The sequence below is a fragment of the Schistocerca nitens genome, chromosome 2 (genome assembly GCF_023898315.1).
Source record: "Schistocerca nitens isolate TAMUIC-IGC-003100 chromosome 2, iqSchNite1.1, whole genome shotgun sequence".
Classification (NCBI taxonomy): Eukaryota; Metazoa; Arthropoda; class Insecta; order Orthoptera; family Acrididae; genus Schistocerca; species Schistocerca nitens.
In genome coordinates, this window is record NC_064615.1 from 633,555,416 (window position 1) to 633,580,657 (window position 25,242).

At 41.6% G+C, this 25,242-nt stretch overlaps 1 protein-coding gene across 3 annotated transcripts in view; it reads left to right on the plus strand.

Moving 5' to 3' along the window:
- LOC126236747 (peroxisome biogenesis factor 1) overlaps window positions 1–25,242 on the plus strand; it is a 404,197-nt gene that overhangs the window by 245,398 nt on the left and 133,557 nt on the right. For all 3 annotated transcript variants that reach the window (XR_007544978.1, XM_049946282.1, XM_049946283.1), the window contains one exon: window positions 15,863–16,049. Coding sequence is in view for 2 of the 3 variants with exons in the window: in XM_049946282.1 (XP_049802239.1) it covers window positions 15,863–16,049 (187 nt within the window). In the remaining variant the exon portion in view is untranslated. The remainder of the gene's footprint in view (window positions 1–15,862; window positions 16,050–25,242) is intronic.

Genomic DNA, 25,242 nt, shown 5'->3' on the forward strand with positions numbered 1-25,242 from the left:
GGGAAACTACAGCCGTAATTTTTCCCGAGGGCATGCAGCTTTACTGGATGGTTAAATGATGATGGCGTCCTCTTGGGTAAAATATTCCGGGTGGGGACTACTCAAGAGGACGTCGTTATCAGGTGAAAGAAAACTGGCATTCTACGGATTGGAGTGTGGAATGTCAGATCCCTTAATCAGGCAGGTAGGTTAGAATATTTAAAAAGGGAAATGGATAGGTTAAAGTTAGATATAGTGGGAATTAGTGAAGTTCGGTGGCAGGAGGAACAAGACTTCTACTCAGGTGAATACAGGGTTATAAATACAAAATCAAATAGGGGTAATGCAGGAGTAGGTTTAATAATGAATAAAAAAAATATGAGTGCGGGTAAGCTATTACAAACAGCATAGTGAACGTATTATAGTGGCCATGATAGACACGAAGCCCACGCCTACCACAGTAGTACAAGTTTATATGCTAACTAGCTGTGCAGATGACGAAGAAATTGAAGAAATGTATGATGAGATAAAAGAAATTATTCAGGTAGTGAAGGGAGACGAAAATTTAATAGTCATGGGCGACTGGAATTCGAGAATAGGAAAAGGGAGAGAAGGAAACATAGTAGGTGACTATGGATTGGGGGGAAGAAATGAAAGAGGAAGCCGTCTGGTAGAATTTTGCACAGAGCATAACGTAATCATAGCTAACACTTGGTTCAAGAATCATAAAAGAAGGTTGTATACATGGAAGAATCCTGGAGATACTAAAAGGTATCAGATAGATTATATAATGGTAAGACAGAGATTTAGGAACCAGATTTTAAATTGTAAGACATTTCCAGGGGCAGATGTGGACTCTGACCACAGTTAATTGGTTATGAACTGTAGATTAAAACTGAAGAAACTGCAAAAAGGTGGGAATTTAAGGAGATGGGACCTGGATAAACTGAAAGAACCAGAGGTTGTAGAGAGTTTCAGGGAGAGCATAAGGGAACAATTGACAGGAATGGGGGAAAGAAATACAATAGAAGAAGAATGGGTAGCTTTGAGGGATGAAATAGTGAAGGCAGCAGAGGATGAAGTAGGGGCTAGTAGAAATCCTTGGGTAACAGAAGAGGTAATGAATTTAATTGATGAAAGTAGAAAATACAAAAATGCAGTAAATGAAGCAGGCAAAAAGGAATACAAACGTCTCAAAAATGACATTGGCAGGAAGTGCAAAATGGCTAAGCAGGGATGGCTACAGGACAAATGTAAGGATGTAGAGGCTTATCTCTCTAGGGGTAAGATAGATACTGCCTACAGGAAAATTAAAGAGACCTTTGGAGAAAAGAGAACCACTTGTATGAATATCAAGAGCTCAGATGGAAACCCAGTTCTAAGCAAAGAAGGGAAAGCAGAAAGGTGGAAGGAGTATATAGAGGGTCTATACAAGGGCAATGTACTTGAGGACAATATTATGGAAATGGAAGGGGATGTAGATGAAGATGAAATGGGAGATACAATACTGCGTGAAGAGTTTGACAGAGCACTGAAAGACCTCAGTCGAAACAAGGCGCCGGGAGTAGTCAACATTCCATTAGAACTACTGATGGCCTTGGGAGAGCCAGTCCTGACAAAACTCTACCATCTGGTGAGCAAGATGTATGAGACAGGTGAAATTCCCTCAGACTTCAAGAAGAATATAATAATTCCAATCCCAAAGAAAGCAGGTGTTGACAGATGTGAAAATTACCGACTATCAGTTTAATAAGTCACAGCTGCAAAGTACTAATGCGAATTATGTACAGACGAATGGAAAAACTGGTAGAAGCCGACCTTGGGGAAGATCAGTTTGGATTACGTAGAAATGTTGGAACATGTGAGGCAATACTGACCTTACGACTTATCACAGAAGAAAGATTAAGGAAAGGCAAACCTACGTTTCTAGCATTTGTAGACTTAGAGAAAGCTTTTGACAATGTTAACTGGAATACTCTCTTTCAAATTCTAAAGGTGGTAGGGGTAAAATACAGGGAGCGAAAGGCTATTTACAATTTGTACAGAAACCAGATGGCAGTTATAAGACTTGAGGGCCATGAAAGGGAAGCAGTGGTTGGGAAGGGAGTGAGACAGGGTTGTAGCCTCTCGCCGATGTTATTCAATCTGTATATTGAGCAAACAGTAAAGGAAACAAAAGAAAAATTTGGAGTAGGTATTAAAATCCAGGGAGAAGAAATAAAAACTTTGATGTTCGCCGATGACATCTGTCAGAGACAGCGAAGGACTTGGAAGGGCTGTTAAATGGAATGGACAGTGTCTTGAAAGGAGGATATAAGATGGACATCAACAAAAGCAAAACGAGAATAATGGAATGTAGTCGAATTAAGTCGGGTGATGCTGAGGGAATTAGATTAGGAAATGAGACACTTAAAGTAGTAAAGGAGTTTTGCTATTTGTGGAGCAAGATAACTGATGATGGTCGAAGTAGAGAGGATATAAAATGTAGACTGGGAATGGGAAGGAAAGCGTTTCTGAAGAAGAGAAATTTGTTAACATCGAGTATAGATTTAAGTGTCAGGAAGTCGTTTCTGAAAGTATTTGTATGGAGTGTAGCCATGTATGGAAGTGAAACATGGACGATAACTAGTTTGGACAAGAAGAGAATAGAAGCTTTCGAAATGTGGTGCTACAGAAGAATGTTGAAGATAAGGTGGGTAGATCACGTAACTAATGAGGAGGTATTGAATAGGATTGGGGAGAAGAGAAGTTTGTGGCACAACTTTACTAGAAGGGATCGGTTGGTAGGACATGTCCTGAGGCATCAAGGGATCACAAATTTAGCATTGGAGGGCTGCGTGGAGGGTAAAAATCGTAGATGGAGACCAAGAGATGAATGCACTAAGCAGATTCAGAAGGTTGTAGGTTGCAGTAGGTACTGGGAGATGAGGGAGCTTTTACAGGGTAGAGTACCGTGGAGAGCTGCATCAAACCAGTCTCAGGACTGAAGAGCACAACAACAACAACAACAACAAATAATTGCCCCTCTTATCTGTGTCAATAAATTAATTTCCTAGAATGCTGAACCTGTTGCTTAATTTGATTGTTTAAACCTCCCTGTTCTTGAACAACTCTCGTGATGAGTCTGTTCCTTTCTAGCTTTATGTCAGCTTTTTTTCGGCATGTTAAGAGTCTGTGATCACTAACAGTGTGAAATCCAGTTATGAAAATCAGAAGCCAGACCGAGTTTCATCGGAAGTATCTTCAGAAAGTGTAGTCCACCTACTAAGGAAGTAGTTTACAAATCCCTTGTTTGACTGATTCTTGAGTATTGCTCTTCAGTCTGCAACCCTTGCCAGGTAGGACTGAAAGAGAGCATGCAGATGATCTGACGAAGAGAATCATATTTTTTCATTGGTTTGTTTAGTAAGTGCAAAAACATCATACGAACACCCATCCAACTCCAGAGGCAGGATCTATAAGAGAGTCAGTGTGCAATATGGAGAAGTTTACTGTCAAAATTGTGGGACTGTGTGTTCCTAGAAGAGCTGCTCAATATATTGTTTCCTCTTTCTTATATCTCACAAGACGTTGCAGAGGTAATATTAGAGAGATAGATAGATAGATATATAGATGAGAGAGATAGAGAGAGCGCTAAAATATTCTAATCTTAAAATTCTTTTTATGCTTATCCATTATGGATATTTTAGAACTGTGACTGTATATTGAATGTAAATAAATTATACAGAACTGCACCCAGTCTCTTTTTTGAATGATTATGTTTTATTCCATGAACCAGTTTTCGAACCTTTTCAAGTTCATCTTCAGATGGTTTCAGGAAGTTACATCATTACTGGTAGTAGCATAATGCTGGGTGCTGGCTCTATGGCAGCAAAATGGGTCACACTTTAATGTATTGCCATGACTATAGCTTATCTGTCGATATGGATGTAAATTTAGTTTTTACTTACTGCGACAGTATAGGCGGCTTTTTTCAGTTAGTGTCCATCTGTCTGCCTCCATTTTGATGTCCAGTAGTTATATAAGGACACACTCTTGCACACAAACAATATTAATTTACACTTTGACAGCGAAACTTTTCCAGCATCCAGTATGCGCTTTACATCTGTTGCTTGTAACAAAGATCTTGACAGAAAGATATGGCATAGGTCTACTTTGTACAGAGATGTAATTTGGGAATCAATAATACAGAGTTATTGTATCTGCAATGAGATGCAGCTGTCTGTTTGACTAGGATTTTATATTTAAATTAATAACAAATCTTCAGATGAACTGTTGACTTATTTCTGTTGTTATGTTAACATGTTCTGGGGTATTATCAAGAGCAGATTCTGTTTATTTTAGCTAAAGGTATATGCATAATAGTTGTAGTGATTGTAATGGACTAAAGCTGTTTGTATGGCTGTACACTTCATATTTTAAAAAATAATGAACAAAAGTTCTTTTACTGTTGACTTATTTTTATTCTTACATTAGAGTGATCTAGAATATTTGTAAAGGCAGCTTCTGTTTGTTCCAGCTATAATTAATATGTGTAAAAGTACTGATTTATGTTAGCAGTAGAGGACTTTTAACATTTAGAGATATAGTACAGGTTTTATCCTGTGGTAGGATATTACATTGACACCAGTGTTGTTAGTATGTAAATAGAGGGAGGGGAGATCATTGGGGGAGGGATGGAGGGGAGGTTCAGTTCTTTGTCATCCTTGTATGTGTTAAGGTTAATAAATGAACTATTGCTAAATGGGTGTGATTATTGGTGCAACCAACCCGGTAATCCTCCTCAGTGGTGACCCCGAGTTCTAACGTCTTCCGTTTTCGCTGTTTTATTGTGTCCGCAACCTCCACATCGGTTATTTTCGCATGTATTACGTCAACACAGCATTTGAACAATGACTTCGGCCCAGCGCCTAACGCCGGATTTTGTGATCGACATACATCGTGTTGCGGGCGATGTACACCCGCCAGGACTGCAACACGATGCCTCTCACTCGATGATTCCGCCGATTTCGCCGGTCGTTTTCGAGCCTGCAACAATAAGTGAGGTTAGGAGTGTGCATGACTCTGGCTATCAAACGCCTTTGTTCCCGCCACATGTGCCCTCCCTCATCGACTGTGCAGTTACCTCTTACGGATCTCCGTGCAGTGCGGGACCAATGGCGATTTCTGCAAATGCTTCGTCGGACAACCTACTACTGTCAGGACAACAATTGGCCACGCCACAATCTGTGCAGTACCATGCGGATACCTGCCACGTGGCCGGAACTGCTTCGTTCACAGGTCTACCTCCTCAGCATCTGACCACGCCTGCGCCTGCCTCGGTTCAGCATCAGCACATGCCTTCCTACTTCGGTACCTCGGCCTGCAACAGGAACTATAACTGGTCATCTCTTGCCTGACCTCCACCTCCATCCCACTGCTACGCCTCAGTGTTTTGTGCCATGACATTCACCTTATCCGCACACCGTTTTGAGTGGAGTGACTATGAACAGCGAACATTCACACATTCTGTTCCACATTTGACACCATTTCCCACACTGTGCTTCTGGACAGCCTGCACCTCCACAGCCTCCCTGCAACACAGGTGGCCCTGGCTTTGATCATATGTCGAGCTTTCTGCGGACTAACACGCTTTTTTCTCATCTGTCGCCCCCGCGCCGGCTCCAGTCGAGCTTCCGCTACCGTTCTTGGCACATCTCGGTGCCTCATGTGCGTCAGTCTTTTGTGACGTGTCAGTCCGAACACACCCACTACGTGTTGAGCTTCCGCAACCGCAACCGCAATCGACACATTATGGTGTCTCACCCATGCCGCGACGGATCGCGCTCGACCACAACGTGTCACCTTCACGCTGCCACCCGAACAGCCATTGTTGCCACATCCCCTGGAAGCACACACTCCTGGAATACTACAGCAACAACAGCTTGATTCAGGCAGTGCCCTGACGAACTCAACTAAACCTGTTCTTCCGAACATTCTACAACGCTTACCGATACTGCCAGCGTTTAATTCCAACAGAGCAACAGCCTGGTTCAAAATTGTGGACGAAGTGTTCGACCATTACAAAATCGATGAGTCAACCAGGTTTCTGTGCCTCATCACCCACCTGCACGACCAGGAGGACTTGATTGCTGACCTGGTCGACAACCCAGACTCATCTACCCGTTACACTCTAGCCAAAAAGACAGTTCTACGTCGGCTTGCACGCTCAACTGAGGCTGCAATATGGCAAGTGCTCCACGTCGAGCAACTAGGCAACGACAAACCTTCCCAGCTCTGGAGACGGCTACGTGCCCTGGTCAGTGCCGATCTATTCTCTGACACAGCTCTCCTCGCCATCTGGTCAGATAAACTATCTCCTCACATCCGCTTTGCTCTGGCTCAAAGGACTCCTGAACTTGTCGAGTAAAGAATGACAATTGCTGACAAGCTACATGATGCATCACTGCTCTATTTCACCAGCCACTGCCTACCTGACAAGTCTCAGGTTTAGGCTCATTGCCCTGCGATGCGCGACGAGCGTCATGTGTTCCCAAACTGACGGCTCCTACCCCGCCCTTCGCTGACAGCACCTCAAACTATGCAACTTCGGCTCCTGCGTGCCACCATGCAACCGTCACTGACAACACAAACAGTGCACTCGCACCAAGCGTTTTGTCCGTGACCATGCTGCCACAGGCCGTGCCCTTGGACAATGGACTCACTAACGGCTCACGAGCTCTACCGAGCTCACCCGACCACGGTGCCACTACTTTGAGCCAGCGGCCATCTTGTTGCGTTGACTCCTGGGACACTTTGCCAGCTTGGCTCCCATCGGATCCACCAAATGGCTCTGAACACCACGACCATGCCTCACCTGCCCTGCCCACCACACATTGTAAACAAACCGCCTCCCGTGCCACCGGCAACATTTCCGTTGTCACCAACGGCACGGGGCCGTACTGTGCCAACCATTCCACTCGCTCCGGGAAGCAGTAAACAAGCAACTGGGACACCACCGGCTCTGCCCACGGTCACGCCCCCTCCTGCAACCGAACCTGCTGCGGCCACCGAACCTCGACCACTGCCATTGGCAACGAACTTTCCACAGGAAATGCAACCGCACTACCCGTACTGTTACTTCCACACACGTTTTAGTGAGGTGGCATGGAACTGCAGACCACCCTGCTACTTCACAAACGCCAATTGCAGGTAGGTCTGGGTGCCACCTCCTGCGTACAACATGACAGGCACCCCCCCCCCCCCCCCCCAGTGCTCCATTGTGTCCAGGAACGACCGGATGATTGCGGACTTCTTTACATTAAAGACATTTTGTCGATGATACCTTTTCCTAGAGGACACAGGCGCTGATGTTTCGCTGCTGCCTACGTCCTTAGTGTTGTCGAACATCCGTCCTCATCATACTTCACTGCAAGCCGTGAATTCAACTAAAATACATTGCTCGGGTTCAACTTCCCACGTCGTCTCAGTCTCCGCAAACTGCAAACTTGAGTGGACTTTTTTAGTGTGCGAAATTGACAAACCTATACTAGCCATTGAATTCTTGCGACACCACAAACTTTCACCGGACCTAGTGTGAAACACCATGTTTCATCATCCGTCCAAGACTCACTTCCCCTGTGCTCCGTCAAGGCCCCCCCCCCCCCCCCTCCCTCACCCCGGTGACACATTGGTCCGGGTTCATCTCATCCGTACATGCTCGTCTCTGTTAACGACGTTACAAGAAACCACGCACAAGTACCTTGTCAAGCTTGAACACGTCGCTCGCCTACACAAAAAAAACTTTGCGCTCTCATTCTGGCTCCACGAAACACAGCTCCAGCTCTCCAATGCAGCAAAGGAATTACAGACACTACAGCAAGGACGAAGCAAGGTCAGTAAGTGTGCCGAATCTGCTTGCAATCCCAGCAATCGAGCCTCCGTGTGTTTACCTCCCGTTTTCCCTTGCAACTGTGCTATCAAGACTGCCATAATGTGTACTGACAGTTCCACAGGGCTACACCCTCCTAACACGGCAGCGTTTGACACTCGGCCAGATACAAGTGCGCATGCGCGACGAGCGTCACGTGTTCCCGAACTGACAGCTCCTACCCTGCCCTTCGCGGACAGCACCTCAAACTATGCAACTTCGGTTCCTGCATGCCGCCATGCAACCACTACTGACAACACAAACAGTGCACTCACGCCAAGCGTTTCGCCTGCGCCTATGCTGCCACAGGCCGCGCCCTCGGACAATGGACTCAATAACGGCTCATGAGCTCTACCGAGCTCACCCGATCACAGTGCCACTACTGTGGGCCGGCGGCCATCTTATCGCGTTGACTAATGGGACACTTTGCCGCCTTGGCTCCCGTCGGATCCGCCAAGTGGCTCTGAACACCACGACCATGCCTCGCCTGCCCCGCCCATCACACATTGTAAACAAACCACGTCCTGTGCCGGCAACATTTCCGTCATCACCAATGGAACGGTTCACAAGCTTCGCCTCACACCAGGTCCCCCAATCTCCAGTAAACCACATCGACTTTGTCCCGAGTGCCTCTCTGACCTTAAAAATCATATTTCTGAACTACTAGGCTCCAGCGTCATTGAACCCTCCGCCAGTAGCTGGTCTACGCCCAAGAAAGACGGGTCCTGGCGCATGTGCGGAGACTACCATCAACTAAACGCACAAACAATTATGCACACCTACCCCACACCCAACACTGACGACTTTACCAGTTCCCTCGCAGGTGCGACCACGTTCTCTGTCATTGATTGCAAATGGGCCTACCATCAGAGACCCATGACACCTGAAGACATTGAGAAGACAGCATCACCACCCCGATTCGGTTATTTCACTTTTGATTCATGCCCTTCGGTCCGAAAAACGCAACCCAGACCTGGCAATGCTTCATCAACGAAGTGCTATTCGACCTAAAATTCTGCTTTGCATATCTTGATGACATTCTTGTGTTCAGCTCCTCCATCGAGGACAACACTCTCACGGCAGCAGGCATCGATACCAACCAGGACAAATTGCAGCTACATCAACCCGCTGTCACGTTTCTTGATTTTCGGGTCTCTGCCGACGGCATTTCACCACCTCCTGAGGAAGGACAAACAATACTAAACTTACCCAGACCTTCATCATTTAAAGAGCTCCAGCACTTTCTGGGGACGGTTACTTATTATCTCTGATATCTACCTCGGGCTGTGGAGATTCAGGCTCCACTGACGGACGCCTTGGCAGGCACCAACACTTCTGGATCTCGGCCCATTCCATAGACCCCTGCTATGACTGACTCTTTCACTGTCCTCAAAAATCTTCTTGCTGAGGCCTGCATCATCGTGCATCCTCATCCCAATGTGCAGCTTTTCATCACCACAGACGCGAGCGATCCTGCCATCCGGCACTGTCCTTAGCCAGACAATCGATGGCCAAACTTCGCCCCTGAAGTTCTTCTCATGCAAGCTCACCAATGCACAGTGGAAGTATTCCGTGTTTGACAGGGAGTTGCTCGTGGTCTACGAAGCGATTAAGCATTTTAAGACTGACATTGAGGGACGCCCTTTCTATGTTTTAACAGACCACAAACCCTTGGCTGCGGCCATTACAAACCTGCCAGCTGACCCGCCTCCTCACCGCTTCAGATACATGGACTTCATATCTCAGTTCACCACCGAGGTCAGACACATAAAGGGTGCTGACAATATAGTTGCTGATTTCCTTTCACAAGTCGACGCCGTCCATTTGCTGTTAGACCTCTCTGAACTGCCTAACCTCCAACTTGCCAACGAGGAAACACAAAACCTGATTTCAGACTCTACTTCTTCACTACACTTCATCCACACCACCTTCCCTGGCATTTCTGGTGAGATCTGGTGCGACGACAGTACGGGCACATTACGCCCCCTCATCCCAACCACACTCCATCGAGCTGTCTTCAACGCATTGCATAATTTAGCCCACCCCGGAGTTCGTGCGGATTGGATTGGATTGGATTGGTTGGGGGAAGAGACCAAACAGCGAGGTCATTGGTCTGGTGTTCGTGCGTCCGCCCGCCTCGTAGCAGAGCACTTTGTGTGGAGAAATGTCATCAAGGACTGCCAGCAATGGGCACGCTCCTGCATTGCGTGCCAACGCTGCAAAGTAAACAAGCACACTTCACCGCTCCTCGGCGTCTTTTCGATCCCTCCTGGGACGTTTCCAGCATATTCATATTGACATTGTCGGCCATCTCTTCCCCTCTAACGGCTTTCATTACGTTCTCTCATCTATCGACCGAACAACTCGCTGGGTCGAGGTTGTCCCCCTCCCCAATATTATGGCAGAAACTGTTGCTCGAGCTTTCGTCGAGTCATGGGTATCCCATTTCGGATGTCCAGCTATCATCACAACTGACCAGGGCAGACAATTTGAGTCGGCCCTGTTCAATGGGATTTTAAACATTTGCAGCATCCGGCGCATACGTACCACAGCATATCATCCGCAAAGTAACGGGCTAGTCGAGTGCTGGCACCTCACTTTCACGGTGGCTCTTCGGTGCCATGACTCTCAATGCACGGAGGCCCATCCCCTTGTGCTACTCGGCATTCGTACGATTTATAAGGAATACCTCAAAGGCACAATAGCCGAGTTCATATATGGCCAGAACATTGTTCTCCCTGGCGAACTTGTGATCCCTTCCGCTTCTCTCCCGCAGTCTGACTTACCTTCCTTCGGGACTGCGCCAGACGCCAATTCATCAACCTCCATATCCCTCCGCCCGCCAGCAATTCCCGGCCTAAGGTTCACGTCCCGTCTCTCTCAACAGACTGAAGCCTGCTCATGTCGAGCCTTCTCCTACCCCCCTTCAGGCCACGACCATGCCACTCCCTGTCGTGGTTCACGACGCTCCGACCACTCCCTCCACGTCGGACTTACACACTCCGTCGAGTGACTTCCAGCTCCAATCGCCAAGCTCTCCTCCGACCTCGCCCTCTACTCCAGTCTCATCCACTCCGTCGAGTGACCACATGCTCCCCACGTTGAGCTTACCTACGATCACGTCCTCGCCGCTGGGCCCTTCGCCGGTCCCTTCGACCTCTCCACCATTGCCTGCCTCGCCTTGTCGAGATTTCTCACGCCCCCCGTCTTGAACGTGCCCTCGCTCGAGGTGTTTGTGCCTGTCCCCCTGGACATAATCCATGACATCTCAATAATACTGCATGATTATACACTGTTCGTTGTGTGTTTCTCTTCATCCAGTGCTCATGACACAACCTCCGCCATTCCCTGCCACCTGGTGAAATGTGTTCCCCTCCCGCCTGACGTCGACCTGGACATGCTACATGTGTTCGCCACACCCACCAGAGACATCGGCGTCGTCGCTCCGTTCCACACCGGCCTACCTGTTGCCGCACGCCCAGTACGACGCCCAGCTCGCTTAGATTTCTAGGTTTAGTGGTCGAACCTTCCTTCATGACATCTACCCACACAGCTCCCCGACAATGCTGTTGAGCTGACCGTGGTCTGGCTCCCGCGGACCACCCCTGCCGACCCCATAGTCACCCCCCCCCCTCCCCCGGCCTCTCAAGAGTACTCCGTACTGTGGGAGGGGGAGGGGGGGGGCTGTTATGTGGCGCCAATGAAATCGACACCGACATCGATATACATTCATCTTTGGACTCTAAGCATTATCTTTTGCTGTTCCACCATGTTCAGTTCAGTTCTTTGTCATCCTTGTATGTGTTAAGGTTAATAAATGGGTGTGATTATCGGTGCAACCAACCCGGTAATCCCCCTCACAAGTATTAGTGCTGAGTGATTTGTGCTCTGAGGAAAATTCTACCAGGTAGCTTCCTCTTTCATTTCTTTCCCCCAGTCCATAACCCCAACTATTTTCCATTCTCTTACTTTTCCTACTATCAAATTCCAGTCTCCTCCGCACAAATTAAATTTTTCTTCTCCTTAACTATCTGAATAATTTCTTTTATCGCATCAGACATTCTTTCAGTCTCACTTCACCATCTGTGGAATTAGTTGGCATGTAAATTTGTACTACAGTGGTGGAACCAGCTTTGTGTCTGTCTTGACTGTACTTGGCATGATACTTCCAGGAAGTTTCATGCATGATAATATCATTAAAATTCCCAACCCTCAACTTACTCAAGGTAATCAAGGATGAGCACCATATTATTATTATTATGGCTTGCTTTTGTGCTATAAGGAAAGATGAGTTACCCCAGAGTAAAATTCCAGATAACATTATTAAATGAAAATAAGCAAAGTATGTTAACTTACTGATTTACCTCTGTCCACTACTTGCAATAACACAGAGTACAAAAATGTCTGAACTTAGTTGTTTAGTAATCTCTAAAGTGAGTTTTTTCCGATTTCAATTGTCATTAGTATGTACATCCAAAGTTGTAAAGGTTCTGCCTGACTTATTATCCATTGCTTCTAGTGTAAATTTATCAATGGTGTCATAAATTTTGATGTGCAAAATTGAATATGCTGTATTTTCTTAAAATCAAGAGAGAGGCAATTTGCGGAGAATCATTCAATAATCCCTCTCAACAAATTATTTATAATATCTTTATTTACTGTATGTCTAGTGGGATTGAATTATGTGCTTGTGACATATGTAAAAAGTGCTAATTCTGCTTGCTGTGTGTTAAATGGTAGGTCATAAACACACATGAGAAGCGACAGAGGACCCAATACTCAACCTTGTGGAACTCCAATGATTTCTCCTAATGTGAAAGAGATTCTTATTCTCCAGTGTGTTAATCATGAAGTACAGTCTTTTGCATTATTTTCATTAAGCATGATGTGAGTCATCTGTTAACACTACTTTTAATTTAATAAAACTTCTGTTTTTCTTATAAAATGTTGCGATCTACACAGTCAGATCTTTATGCAAATTAAATATGTTTCTGTATTATTAAAACAGAAGAGCCACTGATGGCTCCACTCACAGGCTGTCCAGTTTCAGTTGTAATGTGTTCATTTTACTCTTTGTCCTCTTGTTAATACTGCTTGTCATAAATACTTTCTTGTGCTGCTTCATTACAGAAAGGTGTGACATTTGCATCTGCTTAGTCTCAGTAGAGTTCAGAGGTGAACAATACAATGTTAAATTTTAATTAAAGGCTACTTTTTATATGAATAATAGTGTAAACTCACAAACCAACCTATTGATATGTGGTTAATCCATCAAGTGTCAAGCATGCAGCTATGCAATTTCCCCTTCTTGTACTGAAATTTTTATTATGCATCTTCTGGTCGACCTTGGAATGAGCTAAGAGACTGATTAAATGTTGCCAGTATATCCCTTGTGTACATCATCAAGGAACATGTGAATGAGCATCAAAGGGGCTGGTCTTTGGCAAAGAGGTAGCTTCATAAGTGGTTTGGCAGATGAAAAAGAAGCACTCGAACGTCAAATCATTCTGGGGTCTTAGTTTTGGTGGTAGCAACACTATGATGACTTCTTTGTGATCGAATTATAGTTAAGGCCAAATTCTATGCACTGTCGAAAGCGCTGACTTTTATTAACTTTTTTGACTCATTCTGAGAATTGCAGGAAAATACGCGACCAAAATGTTGTAGAAGAATTGGAAAAATTTATATGCTTACATTCCATAAACTTAATAAAAGGTGTCCTACACCATGAAAAATTAAAGATGTAATAGGTGTTTGTTCTGAATTCAACACAGTGGCCAAACTGAAAGGCCTGTATACACTTCATTTTTAAATCCCAGAATGATTAGTTTCTTACACTGCCACTAAACCGAAGACAGTTTGGAATACTAACTTAAGTGGAAGACATCCTTAGATCATTCATGTTCAAGCAAATACTCTACAGAACAGAGTGTCATTGCTCTTGTGACAAGGCCTTGTAGCTGGATTTCTTACTGTTAGAAGGTGCATCATAAAGTGGTAGGTATATCCTTGTATTAACCCTCTAATGTGTGCTATTTTTCATAATGGCAGTGAGAAAGTGGTGCACTTTGTACATATATAAAGAATAGCTGTCCTTATGTTACAAATGGAAACATGTATGAGCAAAGTCATTGTTTAATCCTATGGTTAGTTTAATTGAAGAATGATAAAATAAACTTACATTTCATGAGTTACATCACTGTTTAATTAGACAAGAATAAAATAAGCCTGTTCTGGTGTAACCACAAGTGCCAATGCAAGAGAAGAGAAGGTGGTGAGATGACATTGGCCAATAGCGCGCTGACCAGGACATCACCACAATATGAGAGGCATCTAGCAGAAGTGAATATGAGTGCTGCTCCTGCCAGCCTTGATCAGACATTAGTGGACAGTATTCACAGAGCATTAGCATGGGCTAACAGAGAGTGCTACAACAACAGTTATTAGTGATCCACAAACTGGGTGTCAAACTTGCATGAACACTGTCATATAGCAAAGGACTCAGATTTATGTTGCATGTCACTCACTGCTTGCGACACCACTGTAAATACAAATTAAGTATTGTCAATCTGCTTTATTGAAATAAAACTACTAACATTATTTGCTTGAATTGTTGTATAGCATTCAAGGATGCAGCTTCCTTTAGGCACCCTATATGAGACGAGAGGGCAGGACCCCACAAAACCTTTCAGGTTATTACTCTGTTGCTGCAGACAAGTGTTACCCCACAGCAGTGACCCACTTGAAGCATTAAACAGTGCATTACATCAGATCCCTGTCAATGGATTACTTGATTACTAATTATCTCGTAGATAACTGCCTCATTGGGGGAGTGTGCTGCTAGTTTGAAATCTGGGTCATTTTCTTGCACAGATTGTAAATTTTTCTCACTTAGTTGGCTGTTTATTTTATATTAATGATGCTCGTTTGGACATATGACAACACAACTAATTAATATATTAGCTAAAGTGATAATGAAGGAATAGGTAAGGACTCACAGTTGTAAAACAATAATGGCATGGTACCAGACAATGTTATTTGTGATTGTTGCACTTTATACACAGGCATGCTTGCTCGAGTGTTAGGAGGATGACTCATGTGATGCTCAGTGGACTAAATATTGTGTCACGAGGACAGTAGTGTCATAAGTTAGAGACAGCAGTTGCAGATTAATTTGTAATAAATGGAATAAATATTCAATGTGTTCAGTTCAGTATAGGGAAATCAAACAGGACATCAAGAAAAATGTTAAAATTACTGACCAATATCATATATCATCAGGTGTTACATGTTCTGGTATGTAACTGTAGGTGTTTTTCGTGTTACACGTCAGATTACTATCCATTTAATAAGGTGCTGGCTACTCGATATCTAGACCAAATCCCAATAAAAAGTACCCTTGCAACATATTTGTGTCAGTACCTGTGATTTATTTTCTAATGGCTCTGTAAACTGAATCTTTGAACGTGAGTTAGTATTTCGTGGAATACTAAACATTTCAAGCAAAAATCACCAAAATATGCAGATATTAAGATATTCCCATACAACACTAAAAACAATTGTGTTTTGGGTCCCTTATGGAGGTGGGACAGGACAGGTATTCAGGTTGGCACATTTCTCTTCTTGCTGCTCTCATCTATTACTCTGTTTACCTGTTTACCATGACTAGCACCACACACACTCATGGCCTTTGGTTTAAGTCCTTATTTTTTCGAATGTTTGGAAATTTAGAAATACAAAAATCAGTTTTAGTACAGTGGTAATACATTGAACTTAAAAACAGAGGATGGAAAATATCCACTATACAGCCACTTTCATTTAAAGTTTTGTTTCTCTTGAATGAATACAATTTTTTGCTGTAGCAAAGATGTGAACTGAAACAGCATATATTTAGTCTGTCTCTTTCCTTATTTATGTTTTTGACATTCATTTGGTCAGTTACTTTCTTTACTAGCATTTCCTTTTTCGTTATAGGCGTGGCCACGATAGTACAGGTGTTACAGACCGTGTTGTCAATCAGTTGTTGACTCAGTTAGATGGTGTAGAAGGTCTGCAGGGTGTCTGGGTATTGGCAGCTACCAGTCGCCCTGACCTGCTTGATCCAGCTTTGCTTCGTCCTGGAAGAATTGATCATACTGTTCTCTGTACCCTTCCAACAGAGGTATATGACTTAATTGTAAATATGTATTAGGATACATGGGAATGTGGAAAGTTTTAAAACTTGACATTAATATTTTGATTAGTCTCTATTTTAATTCATTCAATGGTTCTTTGAAATTGTTCCAATTTATTTTAGAACACAGCAACATAATTCATAAAAAATTGCAGAACTCTTTCTTTTTCCTCTTAATAAAAACTGTAGTTAGGTAAGGATATCTTTGGTACACTAGAATAGTCCCGAGTGAGATGGTTGTGTTTAATAAAATGGAAGAAACAGCATTTAAGCTTCTAGTTGACTGTGCTACAATGAATGTGCCTGAGGACTGAACCAAATATTATTAAAAATTGTCTGTCCATGGAATTTATGTCTATTGTGAAGATTTTTATTCAGTAGAGTCAGGCATGTTTGACATTTTCATGTGTGTTTTAAAGATGTAATCTAATCAGAAGGAAAGACTTCATCAGCCAAAAGAAAAACTCACAGGAGCTCACTGAAACACAGTTGGAGATAATTTGCTTAATTTAATAATTGTCAAGTCGTATGACTAACTGTTAATGCCAGCTGTGCCAGGCTGTAATGAGAACAAACTGGTTTGTTTCAAAATGAAAAGGAAAACATATATAAATTACTTCATGCATAGTAGAGAGTCTTGAAAGATGAATTATTTGGTGAAATGAACAACTAGTTTTTCTAATAGTGTAGTCTCTCAGATGAGTATGTCATCCAGTTTACACTGGAGATTTTACAAAGATCAGACATCATCATTTCATCTTACAGATGATGGTTAATGAATTATGTGAATAAAACAACATCCTTGTGTGTAAAAGTCAAAAACTGTGGCATGCAACTGTCACTGCTTGTTGTCCTCCCTCTCCCCTTCGAGACAAATCTTCCTTTGTGCTAATCCTTACTACAGGCTGATCCCTCTCATCCTGAGGTGTCATTAACATGCACTTTCTTTTAACTTTCCCCAACCTATCCCTCTCCCCTCCCCAAGGGAGTAACTAATAGTTCCAAAAGTCAAGATACTGTTGTGTACTTCTGCTTACATGTGTCTGTCGGCAGTATTCAGTAAGCTGTATCCTGCAGGTATGTACTGGCTAGCAGCTCTGTCTCTTAATTTAATTATATTCTCAACTGAATTTTCCTTTTGATGCAATAACTATAATCTTGATCATTTTACAGTTGGTAAAAATCACCATTGTCCATAGCAAAATCAACTGTTATCCCAAAATATGTTATCACTCTTATACATAATTTTTTTCTGCTTTGTGTGAAGCAGATACTTTGTTGTCTGCTATTACTCTGGCATAATTATTTCTCTTTTGTGCTGATGGAAGCTGTAGTCTAGTGCCAATGATAATCCCATTTGACATTGATGCTTTCATAGTATTCATTAACTGATTTACTTAGTTCTACATTCACAAACATACATACTTTGGAAGGCACGGCACAGCTCATGGTGAAAGGTACTTCATAACAATATTATTAATACTCCATCCTATTCCATTCATGTACTGACTGAGAGGGTGAATGACTGTTGATATGCCTTTGTACATATTCAAATCTCTTGTTATCTTAGTCTCACGAATTCTACATTGAACAGAGGAAACATAATTGTACATGGTGTTACTTGAAAACTGATTCTTTAAATTTGCTCAGTACAATTCTGTGATGATATCACTTTTCCTCCAGAGAGTCCAATTTAAGTTTCTTAAGCAAGTCTACTAAAGTTTTATATTGACTAAACTGACCTGTTACCATCCTAGTGGTGTATCTCTAAATTTAGGCAATAGGAAATTTTATACATGAATTATTGATAAACTGGGTGAAGAAGACAAGGTAAAAGATACTTTCTTGGCTGTGAGGAAAGCTTTTGGGACTATGAATCATACCATTTTATAGCATATCTTAGAGGAATATGGGATGAGACGGGTAGCCTTAAAACCTCTTACTTCCTATTTAAAAGGCAGGAAGCAGTGTGTTTAGTTAACTTATAAATGTATTGTATTGAACAGTTGCTAACAACTAAATTAACCTACTCCAATGTGATGTGCTTGAAGGAACTGTATTAGAGCATTTTCTCTTGGTACATTCTTACTCTGCAAACAACTGTGAACTGCATGGAAAAGGGTACTTCCCATTGCACAATGTGTTAGGTTTTTTTCCCCATTTCCAATCACAAGCAGATCAGGCAAGAATGACTGTTTAAACACCTCTGTATACATTGTAATTTGTCCCAATAATGTCTTCACTGTCGCTATTGAATTGATATGTACAGGGTCTGGGGGGAGAGGGGGTGGGGGGGAATAGTTGACATCCATCTTCAGGCACATGCCAGTTCAAATGATTCAGCAGTTTTGTGGCATGTTTTTTCAGTTTCAGAAAAAAACTGAGACTCTTTGTGCTGCCCTGTTTTGCACACGTTCAGTATCTGCTGTTAGTCTTATTTGTATGTAAGAACCTTCAACATCGCAGCGCGTCAGCAATCATTGGTTAATATATTAAAAAACTAGAAACCCGCCTCAATTGCGAAAAAAGCACCTAGTGTTAACCTAGTTTTTGGCGTAGATAACTACACCTTCTTCAGAACAATGAAACCCACAAGCGCCTAACAAGACCTTTGTCAATGATTAAAAGGACACCGTAGCTATACATTTATAAACAAAAAAAAAAAAAAAGGAAACACAAACAGTACACATATACAAAGTGTAAACCGTTACTTAACTTAATGGTGTAACCTCCACCTCACACCGGCCTATGTTCGATGGGCCATGACCCGCCATAAACTGCAGCTACAAATGGTTGCTCACTTACATGCCTGACCCGCTACCTATGCACATGCACATGCGCAAGACAAGGGAAGTTCCTTGAATGTGCATGCGCATACGAATACGTGAAAGTTTATACATGGGTCGTGGCTAAATAGCCCTTATATTCCCAACTGTGGATCAACGTATATCAAAAATTGAGAAGTCAGTTTAAAGTTCATAAGTTAAATCACCCAATTCGCCCTATTGTTGACAGTATGGGAAGTGCCTATCATAAGCTGGCGAAATACTTGCATACTAAGATTAAAGAAAATTTTGTTTTTAGTAAAAACTATTCCGTTAAAAATTCCATTCATTTAGCTACCAGTTTACGCGAGGTATCTTGTTCTGAAGATTCTAAACTAGTATCATTTGACATAACAAGTTTATATACTAATGTACCGGTCGACCACACACTGCAAATACTAGAGTGTAATTTGCGTCACCATAAAAAAACTTTTGGATAAAGAGGTCAATGAGTTGATGATGCTGCTACGGATCATTTTAAAACACCATTACTTTACATTTAATGGGGGATTTTACTTACAACCAGCAGGTTTGGCTATGGGGAGCCCCCTAGCTGGGATTTTATCAGAAATTTTTATGAACTACTTAGAGTCTGATTTTTTTGCCAGTGACAGAGAGATTCTTAGGAGAATAAAATTTTACAAAAGATATTTTGACGACATTCTATTAATCATTGATGGTTCTCAAAGTGATGTAGACCATATTTTTTCGATTTTTAATGAGCTTCACCATAATATCAGTTTTACAATTGAGCGAGAATCCAATACTAGGTCATTAAATTTTTTGGACCTCACTTTAACTGTGGTTGACAACTGCATTAAATTTGATATTTTTTTGGAAAAATATGCTTTCCGACAATATTATACCTGTAGACTCGGCCAATCTGTACGCCCATAAGATGGCCTTTTTTCATTCTAATATTCACAGAGTTACAGCTATCCCTCTTGCACCAGATGCGGTAGAAACTGAACTGGTCACACTTGAGAATATTGCTATAAATAATGGCTATAGGCCTCAGTTGGGAAGACAGATGTATAACAAGAAAATAAATAAAAATAATATTACGTCTTCCACCCTAGGGGATGTGTTAGATGTCAAACAAGTGGCAACGATATCTATCCCTTACATAGGCAATGTAAGTTACAAATTGGGGTGTTTACTCAGAGCCCATAATTTCAGAGTCGCCTATTCTGCTAATAATAGTTTACATAGGAATTTAATCCACTCCTTGCACAATAAGAACGATAAACTTTCCCAATCAGGAGTATATAAAATTACATGCGGGGATTGTCCAAAATTTTATGTTGAGCAAACGGGACGAGCTCTAGGTCTCAGGTATAAAGAGCATATTCCTACTAGAAGCGGTGACGGTACTAAGGGCTCTACTTATGCGGAACACCTTGTGCAAACGGCTCATGCGCCGAGCCCTCCAGTTAATATCGAGTTACTTCATGCCAAGGTTAAGGGCTTAAAACTGGATGTTTTGGAAGAAATGCAGATCTTTAAGCATCTGCAACATGATAAAGACAATATCCTTAACGACCAACTCCTACAAAGAAACAGAAAATTTTATGAATGTTTCGCACCTGTAATTTGTTCTTCATACTTGTAAATCTGATGATCTGTGGATTTTCACATGCGTGCGCTGATGGGCGAGCACGGTTGGTCAAGCTGTTCATCTTTTATCTTTTTTCCTCGATGAAGGTGATTTTAGCCCATTGAACACCTCATGTTTTATCCCTATCTCTTTATTACCACAACATCTTTAGATTACGTCCCATCAGCCCCCCCGGCTAACTATTGGCTTTAGGAATAGTTTTTAAGAGTTCCTCCTGTTGTCATAGGTAGCTTCATATATGTTTCTTTCCTAGCAGAAGCAACCATGTGCGGTTATTTTTAAGCTTCATGTCCTATTTAGCTCGTCTCTTATTCTATCCATTCTATTTTTTGATATACGTTGATCCACGGTTGGGAATATAAGGGCTATTTAGCCACGACCCATGTATAAACTTTCATGTATTCATATGCGCATGCACATTCAAGGAACTTCCCTTGTCTTGTGCATGAGCATAGGCAGCGGGTCAGGCGTGTAAGTGAGCGACCATTTGTAGCTGCAGTTTATGGCGGGTCATGGACCATCGAACATAGGCCGGTGTGAGGTGGAGGTTACACCATTAAGTTAAGTAACGGTTTAGACTTTGTACATATGTACTGTTTGTGTTTCCTTTTTTTCGTTTATAAATGTATAGCTATGGTGTTCTTTTAATCATTGACAAAAGTCTTCTTAGGCACTTGTGGGTTTTATTGTTCTGAAGAAGGTGTAGTAGATATCTATGCTGAAACCTAGGTTAACACTAGGTGCTTTTTTCGCAATCGAGGCGGGTTTCTAGTTTTTTAATATATTATTTGTATGTGTCTCACATACTTGAACAATTTACTTTGGTGGATCATAGGAGTGTTCTGTAAATCTCATTTACAGACTGACCACATTTTCCCTGTATCCTACCAATAATCGAAACTCTACTGCCTACTGTTACACGCAGGTATTAGTGCAAGTTGACATTCTGATTGTGACACTGATATTGTGCATACAGGATACTTTTTGTTGCATTTTGTGAATATTTAAAGCATTTAAATTTCTGAACATTTAAAGAATAAAATTATTAAGGCTTTTGTGGTCACTTGTTGCCAAACTGCCTGTTGGCTTCTGTCTCAGATTCTTTGGCTGACATTTGCTTGGTGATTTTTCTGACATTTTGCCAGCACGAGCAACTAGCATTGTTAAAGCTTCCCCTGCCACCGACAGTGGAGGATGAAGCTTTGACAATTCTAGCAACTTGTGCTGGCAGAATTTCAGAAAAGCCATAGAACCCAAGGCTGAAGCCAACAGGCGATTTGTCATTTAAAGCAGGGATCCCCCAGATGGTGGTACACATACCACTGGTGGTATGCAAGAATGTTTCAGATGGTATTCATAAAATTAAACAGTGCATGCTGATACAAGTAAAAGTATTTTCTTTCATTATGTTATTTTAAAAATGAAACAATTATGAGAAAACTGATTGCTAAATTAGCATCTGTATAATGTTAAAGAAAATGAATTTATTGCAAAATGTTTGTTTCAGGTTGTAAGCAGGATGCGAGGTCAGATTGTACTCCCCCAACCCCTCCCTTCATTAGCTTTTGCTGCCTTGAGAGGGAATGGTCATCATGGTGTGAAGTTGGCGATATTTTGATTGGGTCTTGTTGGTGGTCATTCTAAAGTTTTCATACCACGTTGCAACTGCTGCCAACTTATGCAATGTACAAATGTGTGTCACTGCAGTAGTCATTATGCAGTAATTACGTTTACATGTGACAAATCTTCCAGAAAATGGAAACTGAATTTTAGAAACCATTTTTTGCTGTTGTTTTACGCCTGAAGCCAATTTACTAGCCCATTCAAAAATGACGACTGGAAAACAGCTATTCCAGTTTCTGGTTTAGTTAGCACATTACTTTTATTCCACATATTAGAGGCTGAGACACCTTCATGATCAGTCTAATATTTCTACTTCTCCATCATTGTGCAAAAAGTCACTCCGCCCACATTAACCGAAATTTTTAAAAAGCAAAACTTGACCTAATGGTCAAGCATATTTACTTGACAGTCATGAAAATACAACAGAAGAGTTTGTATTTTGTAAACTGCAGAAGAAAATGTTTTCAATAGGATTGAACTTTCTTTGGTTATTTTTTAAGTTATTTTTAATCAGTAAGGACTCTCCATCCAAGATAATAAGCTGTGTCCTCCTTATCAAGAAATCCTGTGTCCAGTTACAAATTTTGTTTGTTATCCCATATGACAGTACTTTCATTAATAAATATTGTCGTGGTACTGATGCAAATGCTTTTTGGAATTCAGGAAGTACTGCATCCACTAGAGTTCCTTCATCCACAAATGTCACAGTGTCATATGAGAAAAGAGAGAGTTAGGATTTGTGGACATATGTTCATGGAATGCATGCTGGTTGGCATGAGGAGGTCATTTCATCTGAGATAATTCATTATGTTTGAGCTTGAAATATGTTCCAAGACTATGCAGCAAATGAATGTCATTGGTACTGGATGGTAGTTTTGTGGCTCACTTCTGCTGTCCTTGTAGACGGGCATGGCCTGTGATTTCCTCCAATGACTGGCTCAGTTTTTTATTCAGTGGTTCTGTGGCATGTTATGGTTAAGAGATTGGTTGTTCTAGGTAGATTTAAGGCAATGAGTTAAGAATTACATTGCAACACTGACCTAACCTACTGCACGAGTTGGCATAGCAGCTGAGGCATTGGATTCATTTGAGAAGACAAGGTTTCTAATCTCTGTTCAGCCATCCATATTTAGATTTTTGATGGTTTCTCTAGATTGCTGAACTTTGGTATATGGTAAGACAGCTCTTTTGGGAAGTATACAGCCGGTTTCCAACCCCATATTTCAATAATTGAAACTGTGTCATCAAAGGAATGCTGAATTGTAATCCTCCATATCTTTCCTTAGCGTCAAAAATGTATGTGTAATTTTCCCATTTGATATTGGTCATATTATAGTCATGTACTATTACTACCACTACCACCACAACCGTATTCTTAAGCTATTTCCATACTATCAGGTTTAGGTTATCTTTGAATGACTTTACAACTAATGTAACAGAATCAGTAGAAACAATCAATTATTGATCTAAGTCCCAACCTAATGTTTCTGCTTACTACTGTAAACATTTCACTTCCTGGGGCTCAAACCAGTCTTTCCAATTTGTACGCCAAGTGTTGTTGAAAATTTCACATCTTTATACTTCAGAGGAATTTGCTGTAAACCTTCTGACAGTAAACAGCCAATCTTTTGACATTCTCAGTCTCCACATTTGCAGTCCACTTGATTATAATTTGTAGTACATGTTCCAACCTGCCATTGTTACGTGTACTTACAGTATGTCCCTTGGTGTTGTACCCTTTGTCGGTGCATGTCATGCCTCACAGTTACTTTTCACTTAAACTTTTGTATTTTCTCCCACACACTTGTTCTAGACTTGCATCATACAGTGTAGGCTTTCACAGCCAGTGTTCATCTCATTTAAGACTTACAGGCTGAGGTATATAAAACAATTCACTGACATCTCGTCTCAACTGTGGGAGACATCTTTGGAGATAAAACGGCAACTGCAGCAAGGGCTTGGGAGGGCTCTAAATAATATCAGCTCAAAAATTCAATTTCTGATGAAGAAAAAGAACATTGGATGATTTAATTTTCTGAAAGTAAGTGTGATCAGAAGGGTGGATGGGACTTTGAGTCATAAGGTGCAAAGGAAAGTTACACTCACTGATCAATATTTCCATAAGGAATACAACTGTCACCCAAGACTAAAGGATGCATCATTAAAACCTTGGTGGACAGGGCTAATATTATTTACAAGATAAGCTGAATTACCTATAGCTGTCCTTTTTTTTTAAAAAAAAAAAAAAGTTATAAAAAAAAAGGTTACTTTACGAAAGAGGTGAATCGAGCACTCTGTCCAAGAAGAGGAAGCAGGACTAATTAGGAACAATGACTGCCAACTAGGAAAGTTTTCCTCCTGTTTATGAACAAGATTACGGGTTGAACTGGGAAAGTGTTGGCCAAGGATGTTGTTGAAACAATTTTTAGGCTTCTTAAAAATGGTAAAATATGCGCAACATCCATTGGTGACACTTGAGATTTACAGAATTTCTTGCAGTTGTGGGCAAATATACATTGACTCTACAAAGAGAAGTATTACCACTCACTTGGCTGAACACAAAAATAACTGTCAGCTACCATGACCTGAAAAGTGGACCATAGGAGAACAAGTCTTCCATGATAAAAACTATGAAATAAAATTCAATGAGACAAGTGTTTTTATCAAAGCCAATACATTGGAATGCGTACATGTGTAGGGAGACCACAGAGATTCATGAACAACATAATAATTTTAATAGAAAAGAAGATGCTGTTAAGTTAAATAAAATATGGATGTCAATTTTGCATCAACCCCACCAACAGAATGAATATCAATTACTTTTAATTGAGAACAGTGATACCAGTCTGATATAATCATGAAATCAGCATGATGTAACAAATGGTGGTATTATCTATGCTGTTCCATAAGTTTGAGGGCCCTTTGAGACCTTTTTGTAGTGACCATTTTACCTCTGAAGATGTCTTGCAGTCAGAAATGATTTGTTTGATATCTGAAGTTTGTGTTGCAGTAATTCCTTCAGGATACTCTTAATTGTTAGTGATGCACTGTTTTTTTTATCATAATTCTATATTCACACTGGAACAAATCATTAAAATTATAAATTTTGTATTAA